Below are 13440 nucleotides of genomic sequence, written 5' to 3' on the forward strand. Positions count from 1 at the left end.
TCAAAACTCTGTACTCTGATTGGTTCTGAGAGTGCAGAGAGTAGGAGATGAAACTCCTATGGTTGAAATGTATTTATATTTCATCTATCAGTATTATTTATCAATGAACCGTCGTCTTGTCAACTCTGTTATAGCTTAGAATGTTCTGAGCATCGCAGTTTTTCATTTATAGAATCAAGTTTCAAGGTTCAAGATTTTTTTATTGCAGAAAACATTTATACAAATGCATAGCATCGCCATAGATAAAACATGGTAAATAAAAGTATTCAGGCTACATTCAAAGAAAAAAAAATACAAAAAGAAGCATATAAACATCAAACAGAATACCCTCAAATTATCTATCAGTATTATTTATCAATGAATTGTCGTCTTGTCAACTCTGTTATAACTTAGAATGTTCTGAGCATCGTAGTTTTCCATTTATAGATTCAAGATTTCTTTATTGCAGAAAAAATTTATACAAATGCATAGCATCGACATAGATTAAACATGGTAAATAAAAGTATTTAGGCTACATTCAAAAAAATAAAAAATACAAAAACAAGCATACAAACATCAAACAAAATACCCTCAAATTAGAAACTCCTCTTTCCTATATAGACATATTCCTATTAACATCTTTTTTATGGCTCTTTTATGATTCTTTTATAAGAATCATAAGGCTTCCAGCTACCACATATATCATGTAAGTTTCATATTTGTCTTTTCTTCATAATATCTTATGAAGTAAGATATTACTCATTGAGAATCCCATACACTGAGTATCATAGATATTACAATGAGTATCTCATTCAAAAATCTTTATTGTCTCCAGCATTGAATATTAAAGACAGACAATGAGATGAACTTGTGCTTAATAAATGTGTACACTCAACACTTCACTTCTGTCTTCTATTATCTGCAACGATGAATGAAGTAGTTCAATATGAAGTAACTAGTAAAATAGACTCAACTAAATAGTGATAGTAATGCAATATCTACATTAATATGAAATGAAATGAAAAAATCTGGTGTGGCGCACTCACACAACTTTCCTTGCCGTTATGAAAATTGATCACCTGACGCTAGTGTTCCCGCACATCTCAAGTCTACTATTCAAAGATTTGAGCCAGCTGGTGAGAGGGCAATAACGCTGGAGACACACATGAGGTCTGCTATCTCTTCATAGTGACTGATTTAATAGAATCAACAATAATTTGCAATTGAATAATCACATTTTCTCGAATTTAAAGCTTATTTTCAATTTTAGGTGAAAATGTTACTGAACATTAATTGTAGAGATTTTCATGCTCAATCTACTCCCTGATTTTTTTGTTTAAATTGTATCTGAAGGCTGATAATTGGGAATCTAAAATCGAACTTTGCATTGATGGGGCGGAGCTCCTGAAATTTTTACAGATATGGGACTTGTGGCAGTTGATAGAGCTTATTGATGACTATTTTAGGTATGAATTTGATCAAAATCGTTGGAGCCGTTTCCGAGAAAATCACGAAAAACCCTGTTTTTGACAACATTTTCGCCATTTTAGCCGCCATCTTAAATTGCATTTGATCGAAATTGTTCGTGTCGGATCCTTATAGTGAAAGGACCTTAAGTTCAAATTTCAAGTCATTCCGTTAATTGGGAGATGAGATATCGTGTACACAGACGCAGATACACTCATACACACACACACACACACATACACACACACACACACACACATACAGACTAATACCCAAAAACCACTTTTTTGGACTCAGGGGATCTTGAAACGTATAGAAATTTAGAAATTGGAGTACCTTAATTTTTTCGGAAAGCAATACTTTCCTTACTTATGGTAATAGGGCAAGGAAAGTAAAAATTCTTTATTAGGCGGAGTTAGGACTTTTAAGTCCTCTCTACCACTCAACCTTAGTATCGTAATAGTAGGTACCAAAACCATAGTCATAGCATTATCGTAGTAATGATAATATTATCAAAGTAATAAATGATAAAGAAACTTGAAGTTACTCAATATAATATCCTATATTTTGTAGTAATCTATGATAATGTAATAGTATTCAACATTGTAGACTAGCAGGTAACCCGTGCTCCGCAAGGGTCTATTTGAAAACTTGACGTAATGAAATCTTGAATTTAGAATAGTCCTATAACCATCCTCGGTTGATTAAGAATCTATATGCAAAATTTCAAGTTAATCAGTCCAGTAGTTCAGACGTTATGATGTGTCAAACATAATTTTCCTATTCCGTACGTGTATAAGCCAGTTCTTTCCTGTATTACTTACTTCACTTTATTATAGTATAGATTTGCAAGTCATGCAAATCTGCCTCCTTTGAACCTGCTCAACCGACGACATTCACCTTGACCGCAAAATATAAATACATTGTATCCAGACCTGTGACGTCATCACTCCTTCTACAACAAAGCATACACGTGACAACAGAAATTACATTTCAACACATTGCATGCAAAAACGACAAATTGCATGCTGTCTGTGCTAGATTAAGATTCACTAAAATCTGTCAGTATTCCTCATAAACAGCATCAATGCTCCCCGTTCAACTAATGCTGACAGTTCAAAGTGAATCACAGTATATCCTGTCAAAATTTCAGCAAATTGCATGCAACAAAGGCAATCGTGCATGCCTTATTGCATGCAATGTCCTTTGTTGCATGCTGTTGCAAAATTGAAAAGAAATTGCTTGTCACGTGGGTCGCAATGGAAACTATAACATTGAAATGGCAAAGCGGACATTGAAACCATGAAACTATAAACTATATAATGTTTTCTATATCTATAATACCCTTTCAGTAACAAACATTTCCAACTATATAGCCTGGTAACTATTATATCCATATCATATTTTCTATATTTATATTTCCTTTCAGTAACACAAAACTCTATATACCTAGTAACCAGGTATACTATACACACTATATATACTATTTTATATATATTAGTACAGTAAGAAAAGTAGCTGCTCTACAAGGATAGTATATAGCTATACACTATATACTATTCTTGGCTGCACTGTGGTATTATGATTGAAACTCCGTTTCGCTATGATTTCTATGCAAGCGAGAAACTGAATAAAATACAGGCAATAAAACATATTGTTTCTACAGTTCTGCATTTATTGGATATGAAATACATCTAAACTATTCCCCTTGCACAATACTCCTTGGCCAATCTGGGAATAATACACGTGCCTCTTTGTCTCGATTCAGATTCTTTGTGACTTCTGTTTCAATTCCTTTCTGGGTCATTCTTGAACGGTATTTGGTTTGTTGCATGTGCATGTGATTTGTTGTTTTCGACTTTGAGTCGACATTTGTTGAAAATATCGACTTTGATTGAAAGTATCGATATTGGTTGAAAATATCGACATTGGTTGAGAATAACGACTTCTACACAAAGTAGAAGGACTCCTCCTTCTCTGTGACAACTATCATATCATCTACTTCGTTTGTTCCTTCCCCGTGATTTATATTTGTAGTTTATATGAACGAATGAATTTAATATACCACGATAGTACTCCACGTGTAGAATTTAGTTGGGAATGGATATCTGGATCCAACTTTTTTCAAAATGAAAAGGACTCACCAAAGTTAAGCTGGATTTTCACCAAAGTTATTAAATTCAGTTATTCAATCTCAATTTTTGAAGCATTCAGATTTTCCTCCAGGATCCGGTGTTTGAACATTTCTAGAACAAATAACAGTTCAAAGTATAATGTTGATAGCTCAATCTTTATAGATTCTATAAGATTGAACAGAACTTGACAAACATATGTTCATCATGTGTATGATAAGTTATGTTCAATCTAATATAATCTATAAGGATAAAACTCAGTGACATAGCCAGAAAAAAATCTCGGGGGATCATTGAAATAGAAAGCACCTAAAGTTTGATGGAATCACGGGGGGTGTGGGGGGTATGGAATACCTCCAACAAAATGAGGGTTCTGGGGTCCTCCCCCGGAAAATTTTGAAAATATACCTTCAATTTGGTGCGATTTCACGCAATTTCCAATTGAAAACAAACATTCCATTCAATTTTTTTTTGTGATCAGTAGGCCACTTACTATTCCGATTTCCCTTGAAAATGTCAAAGGCCAATTGTTTTTTGATTAATTAAAAAATAGAATAGAATGGAGTAGAATTTTATTAGTCATCAAATTGTTTAAAAAAATAGTAATAATAATAATAATAATATCGAGTGACCTGGCTGGCTCAGGTCTGGTGTCAGAGTTTTCAGGTCGCAACTGATCAATTTCAGGGCCTCTGACATTACCTAATGACTGCTGTTTTGTATCCAAAAAATAGTGATTTTGCAGAAGGCCTACTCATTATTAGATAACAAGCTAGAATTCTTGAATGTTGGCTCCCAAAAAGCACTATCTCAACCAACTTTATAGGCTTAGTTTAACTTGATTAACAATTTTTACAAATTTGCATAATTTTTGCTTGAGTTTTCAAACTTACATTGTTTTGGGGGGGGGATGAAACTATTGTTTCCAAATATTAGGGGGATGTGTCCCTTCTGTCCATGGTGGAAATACGCCCGTTCATCATAACTGTGAAACTTTGGGGGGTACTCTCTACAAGATGCGTTTAAGGATATGCATGAAACTGAATAAACTATGTAACAATATAAGCTATATTGGATTTCTTCATAATAATAGATGGTGAAAAGAGAACTAACTTCAAAAAAGTGAAGTGCTATCTGAAGTTTCTCTATCCCCTGCTATCTAGTTACTACGCAAAAAATCTGGTGTGGCGCGCTCACACAACTTTCCTTGCCGTTATGAAAATTGATCACCTGACGCTAGTGCTCCCACATATCTCAAGTCTATTTATAAACAAAGATCTGAGCCAGCTGGTGACAGGGCAATAACGCTGGAGACACACGAGTTCTGCTATCTCTTCGTAGTGAATGATTTAATAGAATCAACAGTTGCTAACAGTTTGCCTTATTGGATAAACACATTTTCTCGAATTTCAAGCTTATTTTTAATTTTAGGTGAAAATGTCACTGAACATTAATTCTAGAGATTTTTATGCTGAATCTCTCCACTTGAAATGTTTTGTTTAAATAGTATCTAAAGCCTGATAATTGAGAATCTAAAATCAAACTTTGCATAGATGGGGCGGAGCTCCTGAAATTTTTACAGATATGGGACTTGTGGCAGTTGATAGAGCTTATCCTATTTTAGGTATAACTTTAATCGAAATCGTTGGAGCCGTTTTCGAGAAAATCGCTAAAAACCCTGTTTATGACAACATTTTTGCCATTTTAGCCGCCATCTTGAATCGCATTTGATCGAAACTGTTCGTGTCGGATCCTTATATTGTAAGGACTTTCCAAATTTCAAGTCAATCCGTTAATTGAGAGATGAGATATCGTGTACACACACACACACACACACACACACACACACACACACACAGACCAATACCAAAATACCACTTTTTTGGACTCAGGGGAGTTCACAGAACAGGGGTGCAGGTTCTATGTATACTTTAAGTTCAAATATACCATGTGATCATGTTTATTTTGAGTTCAAATATATTCAATGTATTTTCTAAGTTCAGCTTTATTCAGTGTTCTGAACTCTGCGTTCAGATTGATTTCCTGATTGGATTTCAGAACTTTGAACGTTAGCAGTCTACCTCGAATTCTCTGAAAACCTGAGTTTTGAAATTCTGAAAACCAGTGTAGGAGTTACATCGTGATTTTAAGTGCATCACGTATGTGGAGTTGAGTTTTGAATGATGGGAACTTTATCGATGTAATCATTGAAGCTTGCCCATAGAAGAGCGGGTGAAGAAGAAGATAGAGTAGATAGATAGATAGAGATAGATAGAATGGAAGACGGGAGAGAAGGAACAGAAGTGTGAGAGAGATGAAGAAGAAGAGAGGAAGGAAATGACAGAAATGGAGTTGATGTTAGTTCAAGTAGGATGCAAAATATAAGAATGTTGTATTGTTTAATGCTTTTCCTACAGTTACGTTGATAAGTGGCCATTGCTGCACTGATTACAGAACGCAAAGAATCACTTTTCCGCACTAGTGCGGGAAAAAATTTTCTGCACTCCAGATTTGCAACATGGCAACGCAAAATACTTAGTAGGTTATATGGAGCAACAGTGCAGCAAAATCGAAATGAAGTTGGTAACAGTGACTGCTGTGGCTGCTATAGTGAGCAGAGGTGCAACCAAGCACAACGCGCTAATTATTATTCATTATATATTATAACCAAGGACAACGAGGACTTTAGGATTTTTAGGATTAAGGTTTATATCAATAATAAAATTACACAGAAAAACATTTGATGCATTTCAGGCAATTTTACCCATAATTACCCACTTTTCATATTCAATGGTAACTGTAGGAAAAACTTAATGTGAAATACGTGCGCAAAGTTCCTCTGCTGCACTCAAGAAACCATTCCGCCCTCGCCTACGGCTCGGGCGTAAACGTTTCTTTCGGTGCAGCAAACTGTCACTTTGCGCACTAGTTGCACAAATAACTATTATATTTGGGTATAACATTCCATAATTGGCAATAAGAGGGAATCACTTTACAGAGGATGGTTATAGATCTATTTCAAACTCTTCAAGATTGTCAAGATTATCAAGTTTTTTATTGGATACTTGTGGAGCACGAGTTACCTGCTAGTATATCATAAGATGAGATAACGAACAGCGCAACATGGTTTTTGAAAAAAAGATTCATTTAACAAAGGTACAAATATACATAGTGACGGGCTGACGGATTGTAGTAGTATTAGACAACAGAGGTTTAAATATTATTAACTATGGCTTACTCTTCAGATTCCAATTGTCTTCATATACAGAGTGTCATATGTATGGGAGCCCTTCAATAAATTGGAGAATGTTGTAGATATAATACTGTAACTTCCAGGATAAGCTATTGGTCAAATTCTCTACCTTTTGACGTAGACCTCATTTAGAGGTTGTAACTCGAACATTTTAAATGTAAACACCCATTGTGTGGTACATCATTTGGAAGGTCTTTTTAAAACAAGGATAATAACATTAATTAAAATTTTCTATGATACTTGTATCCAAAATGGCGGCTGATTGAAGTTTTAGTTTTTGAAGAAATAATAACTGATAAATGGTTTAACAGAGATTGACAATGGTGTAATAACTGAAACCGGTCTTTCTAATTATCAATAAATCAGTGGTTTTTTGACAATTTCTCAGTCTTTTTCATTTAATATGATAATTACCACAATATTAACTTCTCAACTACACAAAAAGGAAAAGGGAAAAATAATTGATAAAGTTCAATCAGCCGCCATCATTTTTTATAAAAGTATCATAAAACATCATAATTGATGTAATCTTTTCTCGTTTTGAAAAGGCATTTGAAATGATGTATCACGCAATGGGTGTTTACATTCAAAATATTTGAGCTACAAGCCCTCAATTTTTTAAAAACTAAAACTTCAATCAGCCGCCATTTCGGATACAAGTATCATAGAATATTTTTATCGATACCATCTTTCTTGTTTAGAAAAAGCTTTTCAAATGATGTATCACACAATGGGTGTTTACATTTAAAATATTCGAGTTACAACTCCTAAATCCCCCCTTATAAGGGGTGAAATTCAGTTGTACGTCAAAAGGTAGAGAATTGACCAATAACTTATCCTGGAAGTTACAGTAATATCTACAACAGTTTCCAACTTATTGAAGGGTTCGCATACATATGACTCACTCTTTATAGAAAACTATAGAAAGGTGGAGAGTGATATTATATAGAGAGTCAGGCATTATGGGGCTATTACATCCAAATACTCTGTAGAATGAGTGTAATAATCGGGGTTGATAGCTTGAAGGTAGAAAAGGCCAATAATTGGGCAGATCAAAGGCAGCAAACCACAGCTGAGAGCTGACTCTCAATTTCATTGGCAAGGACTGTTGGAGGGAGGCTACTCTTTACTCTTGTCGATTAGTGTTTCCTGTACGCTCCAGTCGAGTGCAAAGTTGGTGGGCGCAAGCAGACCCCCCCCCCAATCACTCACAACTTACAACTTTTCACTATATTCTACAATGGATACCATGGCCTATGGCTGGTAGGGTGTAAGGGAGACGTAGAGAGAGAAGAAGAAGAAGTAAAAGGATTGGAAGAAAAAAGAGAAGAAGAAGAAGAAGTAGTAGAAGAAGAAGAAGGAGATAAAGGAGAAGGAGACATCAGAAGTAGAAGAAGGATGAAGCAGGAACTGAAGAAGGCGAATACGATGAAGAAGGAGAAGAAGAAGAAGAAGAAGAAGAAAAAGAAGAAGATGAAGGATACTTGTCCTGGTACGAGGAAGAGGGGGAGAAAGGAGTGGCAGAAGGACGAGGAGATGGAGAGGCTGAACGAGAAGAGGAGCAAGATTAAAGAGGAAAGTCCAGAGAATGAGAAAGAAAACAAAGAGAACAGACACTGAAGGAGGGAAGAGGACACAAACCAAGAGAGAATAACAATGAAAGAGAACAAGCAGAATAAAACAAGAATCCAAAACAGGAGAGAATACAATACAAGAATAAACGAAGCTTGAAGCTTAATCATTTCGAGCGTAAATATAGCTCCTCGATGGTTCGGATCCCACCTGAAGCTGATGGCCTACTCATCTCTCATCATCATCCGCTTTTTTACCCACGCACAAGCCTGGATTCATGTGAACATCACTCTCAGCAAAAAAATGACTGGGTTTCAACAAGGGGAAGAGATTGCAGAAAATGATAAGAAAAAAAACATATATGAACTATAAGAAGAAAGTAGGAAGGTGGTATAGTGAGGTCCACGTTATAATGGCAGTGGATAAAGATAGAAGAATAGCGATGCCGATTCTCTGCATTAATTAATTATATTTGTACACTGTCAAAAACATAATTGACATCGTTATGGATCTAGAAAAGGATAGTACCACCAGTTATGTCGAATGATAGACAAGGATAGCAAAACCAAAATTGATCAAATACTGTCATTATAACGTGGACCACACTATAGGAAACAAAAGGTTGATTGATTGAGTACTTTATTATGTAGATTACAATATATACTGGCTTATACACTTATATATAATAGCTTACAATACAGCAAAATTATCATAGATGAATCTACATAATATAGACCAAGAAAATAATTATTGAACTGTACATGATTAAAAAATCAATTTGGAATAACTATAGATGATATTGTTATGCATCTACATAAATTGGCGGAGCTTTGGACATATAGCATACGATAGCTTACAATACAGCAAAATTATCATAGATGAATCTACATAATATAGACTAAGAAAATAATTATTGAACTGTACATGATAAATAATCAATTTGGAATAACTATAGATAATATTGTTATGCATCTACATAAATTGGCGGAGCTTTGGACATATCAATGTCCATTCTTCGGAATGAATATTCAAAATAATAAAGGTGAGGTGGAAGGGAGAAGAAAACAAGATTAAAGAGGAAAGTCCAGAGAATGAGAAAGAAAACAAAGAGAACAGACACTGAAGGAGGGAAGAGGACACAAACCAAGAGAGAATAACAATGAAAGAGAACAAGCAGAATAAAACAAGAATCCAAAACAGGAGAGAATACAATACAAGAATAAACGAAGCTTGAAGCTTAATCATTTCGAGCGTAAATATAGCTCCTCGATGGTTCGGATCCCACCTGAAGCTGATGGCCTACTCATCTCTCATCATCATCCGCTTTTTTACCCACGCACAAGCCTGGATTCATGTGAACATCACTCTCAGCAAAAAAATGACTGGGTTTCAACAAGGGGAAGAGATTGCAGAAAATGATAAGAAAAAAAACATATATGAACTATAAGAAGAAAGTAGGAAGGTGGTATAGTGAGGTCCACGTTATAATGGCAGTGGATAAAGATAGAAGAATAGCGATGCCGATTCTCTGCATTAATTAATTATATTTGTACACTGTCAAAAACATAATTGGCATCGTTGTGGACCTAGAAAAGGATAGTACCACCAGTTATGTCGAATGATAGACAAGGATAGCAAAACCAAAATTGATCAAATACTGTCATTATAACGTGGACCTCACTATAGGAAACAAAAGGTTGATTGATTGAGTACTTTATTTATGTAGATTACAATATATACTGGCTTATACACTTATATAATATAATAGCTTACAATACAGCAAAATTATCATAGATGAATCTAAATAATATAGACCAAGAAAATAATTATTGAACTGTACATGATAAAAAAATCAATTTGGAATAACTATAGATAATATTGTTATGCATCTACATAAATTGGCGGAGCTTTGGACATATCAATGTCGATTCTTCGGAATGAATATTCAAAATAATAAAGGTGAGGTGGAAGGGAGAAGAAAACCAGATAAAAGAGGGGGGAAACGAAGGAGAGAAAGAAAAGAGAACGAATGAAAGGGAGCGGAGAAAACGTACGAGAGAGAGTGATGACATAGAACAAAGAGAGGAGAGAAAATGAGCAATTTGGGAGTTGAGAAGCAATCAGCCCGTGATATAGGAACAGAACAGTGCTTGCTTATTGATTACCGGAAGTGCAGTAAACAGGGAAGCAACAGGGGGCAACAAGGGGCAACAGGGGGCAACAGAGGCACAGGGGGCAACAGGGTGGCAACATGAGGGGAGGGGCTCCTATCAAAGTTTGTCCGGATGAGTGGGACCTATGCCGGACTAGACCATTGTTGAAAAATTCAACAGCGCTCTCTGGAACAGCTTCCTATGATGATGAAGTTTGACCACACTTATTAACAATTTATCACCATGGTGACGATGGTACTTGGTCACATAATGATCCCAATGCTCCGTGTTCACAGGATGTTGGTTGACAAGCATAGACCGGGTGCAAAGCATGAACAGGATGTTAGTGAACTTGCATGAACAGGATGTTAGTGAACTTGCATGAACAGGATGTTAGTGAACTTGCATGAAAAGGATGTTAGTGAACTTGCATGAAAAGGATGTTAGTGAACTTGCATAAAAAGGATGTTAGTGAACTTGCATGAACAGGATGTTAGTGAACTTGCATGTACAGGATGTTAGTGAACTTGCATGAACAGGATGTTAGTGAACATGCATGAACAGGATGTTAGTGATCTTGCATGAACAGGATGTTAGTGATCTTGCATGAACAGGATGTTAGTGAACTTGCATGAACAGGATGTTAGTGAACTTGCATGAGCAGGATGTTAGTGAACTTGCATGAACAGGATGTTAGTGAACTTGCATGAAAAGGATGTTAGTGAACTTGCATGAACTAGTGTGCCCCAGCGGTTAGAGTGATAATTAATCATTGGAGAGGTTCTCCACCATGAGCTCTGTCCAGTTTAACAGAGAATATCACCATGGTAGTAGCATCTTCACATTCCATATCACTTTCTCCATACTTTCTAAAATGTTCAAACATTCCATTGAAACGAATGATACTTGTTTTATGAATTAAACTTCCAGTTTTTGAATGGATGGTACAGTGGATGACGGTATATAGTACGTAGTGAATAGTAACATCTATATATTGTAAGGCTTTTCCTGGGGGAGTCACTCTCACCTCCAAGGATAAGTCGATACACATATAAAGAATCAGATGTGGAATGTAAATAGTCCCACGTTACTGGCCAAATCATGTAGTGCTGTATTTAAATGCTTCACGTTGGGTCGGCAAATTGTGTAAAGCGGTTTTTTCACACGCCTCACATACGTAGAGTGAATCTTGCACTGAATCAACGGTGTTGAGGTTATAAATTTCGTAACTGCGTGTGTGGACGCTAAGTGTACACCAGACTGATTGGTTCACTACAAGACTCAATACTATTGTCGGAATCGCAGGAGGCCTAAACACTCGTTCACCCTTGATTCTTCTTGTGACAGATTATATGGTGATGCAACTTTTATAAGTAGTGTAGCGGTCGCTAAACACTGAATACTGAAATCTTAAAACTATTACCTGTGATGAAACAACACACAAAATCATACAGGTCGAGCAAAAATCCCGATGTAGATAATTTACGGAACTGCGTCTCTAATAAATTCCGAAGATTAAGATAGGGTACAAGGACCAGATATCGTTCGGAATATATTTCGAGAACAGAGTCTTGTCGGGTTTTAAGCTCTATTGTAGGAAATTATATGATCTCCGGTTGCATCTGCTGTACGGTTGATGTATTCGCTCCTAAGTCGAGGTTGGTAACAGATAAAAGCTGATATATGAGCAGGTAAGGACAGAGAATAAATATCTAGATCCGACCCCACTCACTACATCCACTGAGACCTGTTCCAATATCCAGCTTACTTCAATTATTTCAATGATCGTATTCGATCGGTTCTTGATAATATAGAACGTATCAGACACAATAATTGACAGGCTTGAGAAATAATCGAACTCAGAAGACGAATTAACAAAATTGAAATATATTATAATAAAATATATGATCACACAGTGCAGATTCAGAATTTGATTTACAGATTGATAATAATTTAGCATTAACAAAAGAGTTAGAAATTTTCTTGTGCTTGCATGACACCATGCATGATTCGACAGAATTTTACAATTGATAAAATTTAACAGTTTGTGAAAAAATGGTGAAAATAAATTATAAAATATTTTAAAAATTTGCTCGGGGTCGTGGTTCTGGCAGCGGAGGATAGTCAATCAACTACAAGTTCTTATAAATTCTATATTGAATAAATTCTAGGCTCTTAATGACTAATAAGCGCTTGTCGGCGTGGCCAATAATTTAACGAAGAAAAAATTTATATTTTCTGCACTGTAATATTTTTCGAAGCGTAAATTGGGGCCCCTTTAAATTTTAAAACTCAAGTGAAACTCCTTGGCGGTCGTGGTTTTCTTCTTTAGATCAAAAATCGTTTGATCGGCAGCGGGTCCAGGCTTCGGTCTCAGCACGTGTGGAATTTAAATTTAATATTTCCTTCCCAAATTAATTCAGGGATAATTTAACTTTAAACTTTTGATTTATCGATTGATGAAAATAGACTTATGAATAACAAATAGAATAGCCTAAAATATTGGCTCACAAATAAAACATATAAAATCGAACGAAAATTTTACAATTAGGTCTTGGTAACTTTAACGAGGTCTGAACGGTGAGGATTTCAAAAGGGAAGTGAGGTCTTTTTCTCAGCTTCTTGGCTAGAATCTTTTTTCTGAAAATCTCGGTGTAATAAATTTGCATGAAAATTTGCCATTGGTAGAACGATTATGACGTAGACGTGACATCAGTGGCAAGCAATACATAATTCCTTTAATTACAATAATAACTCAATTTGTCTAATTCTTAAAACTGCTTAATCTCCTAGACATAGTTCCTCTTATACAATGTACATGTGCTAGCATATATGATAGGGCAGGTTTGTTGTCTGATAACAGATTAACATATTATGTTGTTTT

General features: G+C 35.5%; 1 protein-coding gene across 2 annotated transcripts in view; it reads left to right on the forward strand.

Annotated features, from left to right (window-relative positions):
* The window catches only part of LOC111053135, an 88459-nt gene that overhangs the window by 24729 nt on the left and 50290 nt on the right, over positions 1–13440 (forward strand). The window contains exon 1 of one of the 2 annotated variants that reach the window (XM_039436805.1): positions 5895–5945. The exons of the other annotated variant lie outside the window; for it this stretch is intronic. Coding sequence (XP_039292739.1) covers positions 5916–5945 — 30 coding nt within the window. The 5' untranslated portion in view covers positions 5895–5915. Of the gene's footprint in view, positions 1–5894; positions 5946–13440 lie in introns of those variants that run through there. 2 annotated transcript variants of the gene reach the window in all.

This window comes from Nilaparvata lugens, chromosome 10 (genome assembly GCF_014356525.2).
Source record: "Nilaparvata lugens isolate BPH chromosome 10, ASM1435652v1, whole genome shotgun sequence".
NCBI lineage: Eukaryota > Metazoa > Arthropoda > Insecta > Hemiptera > Delphacidae > Nilaparvata > Nilaparvata lugens.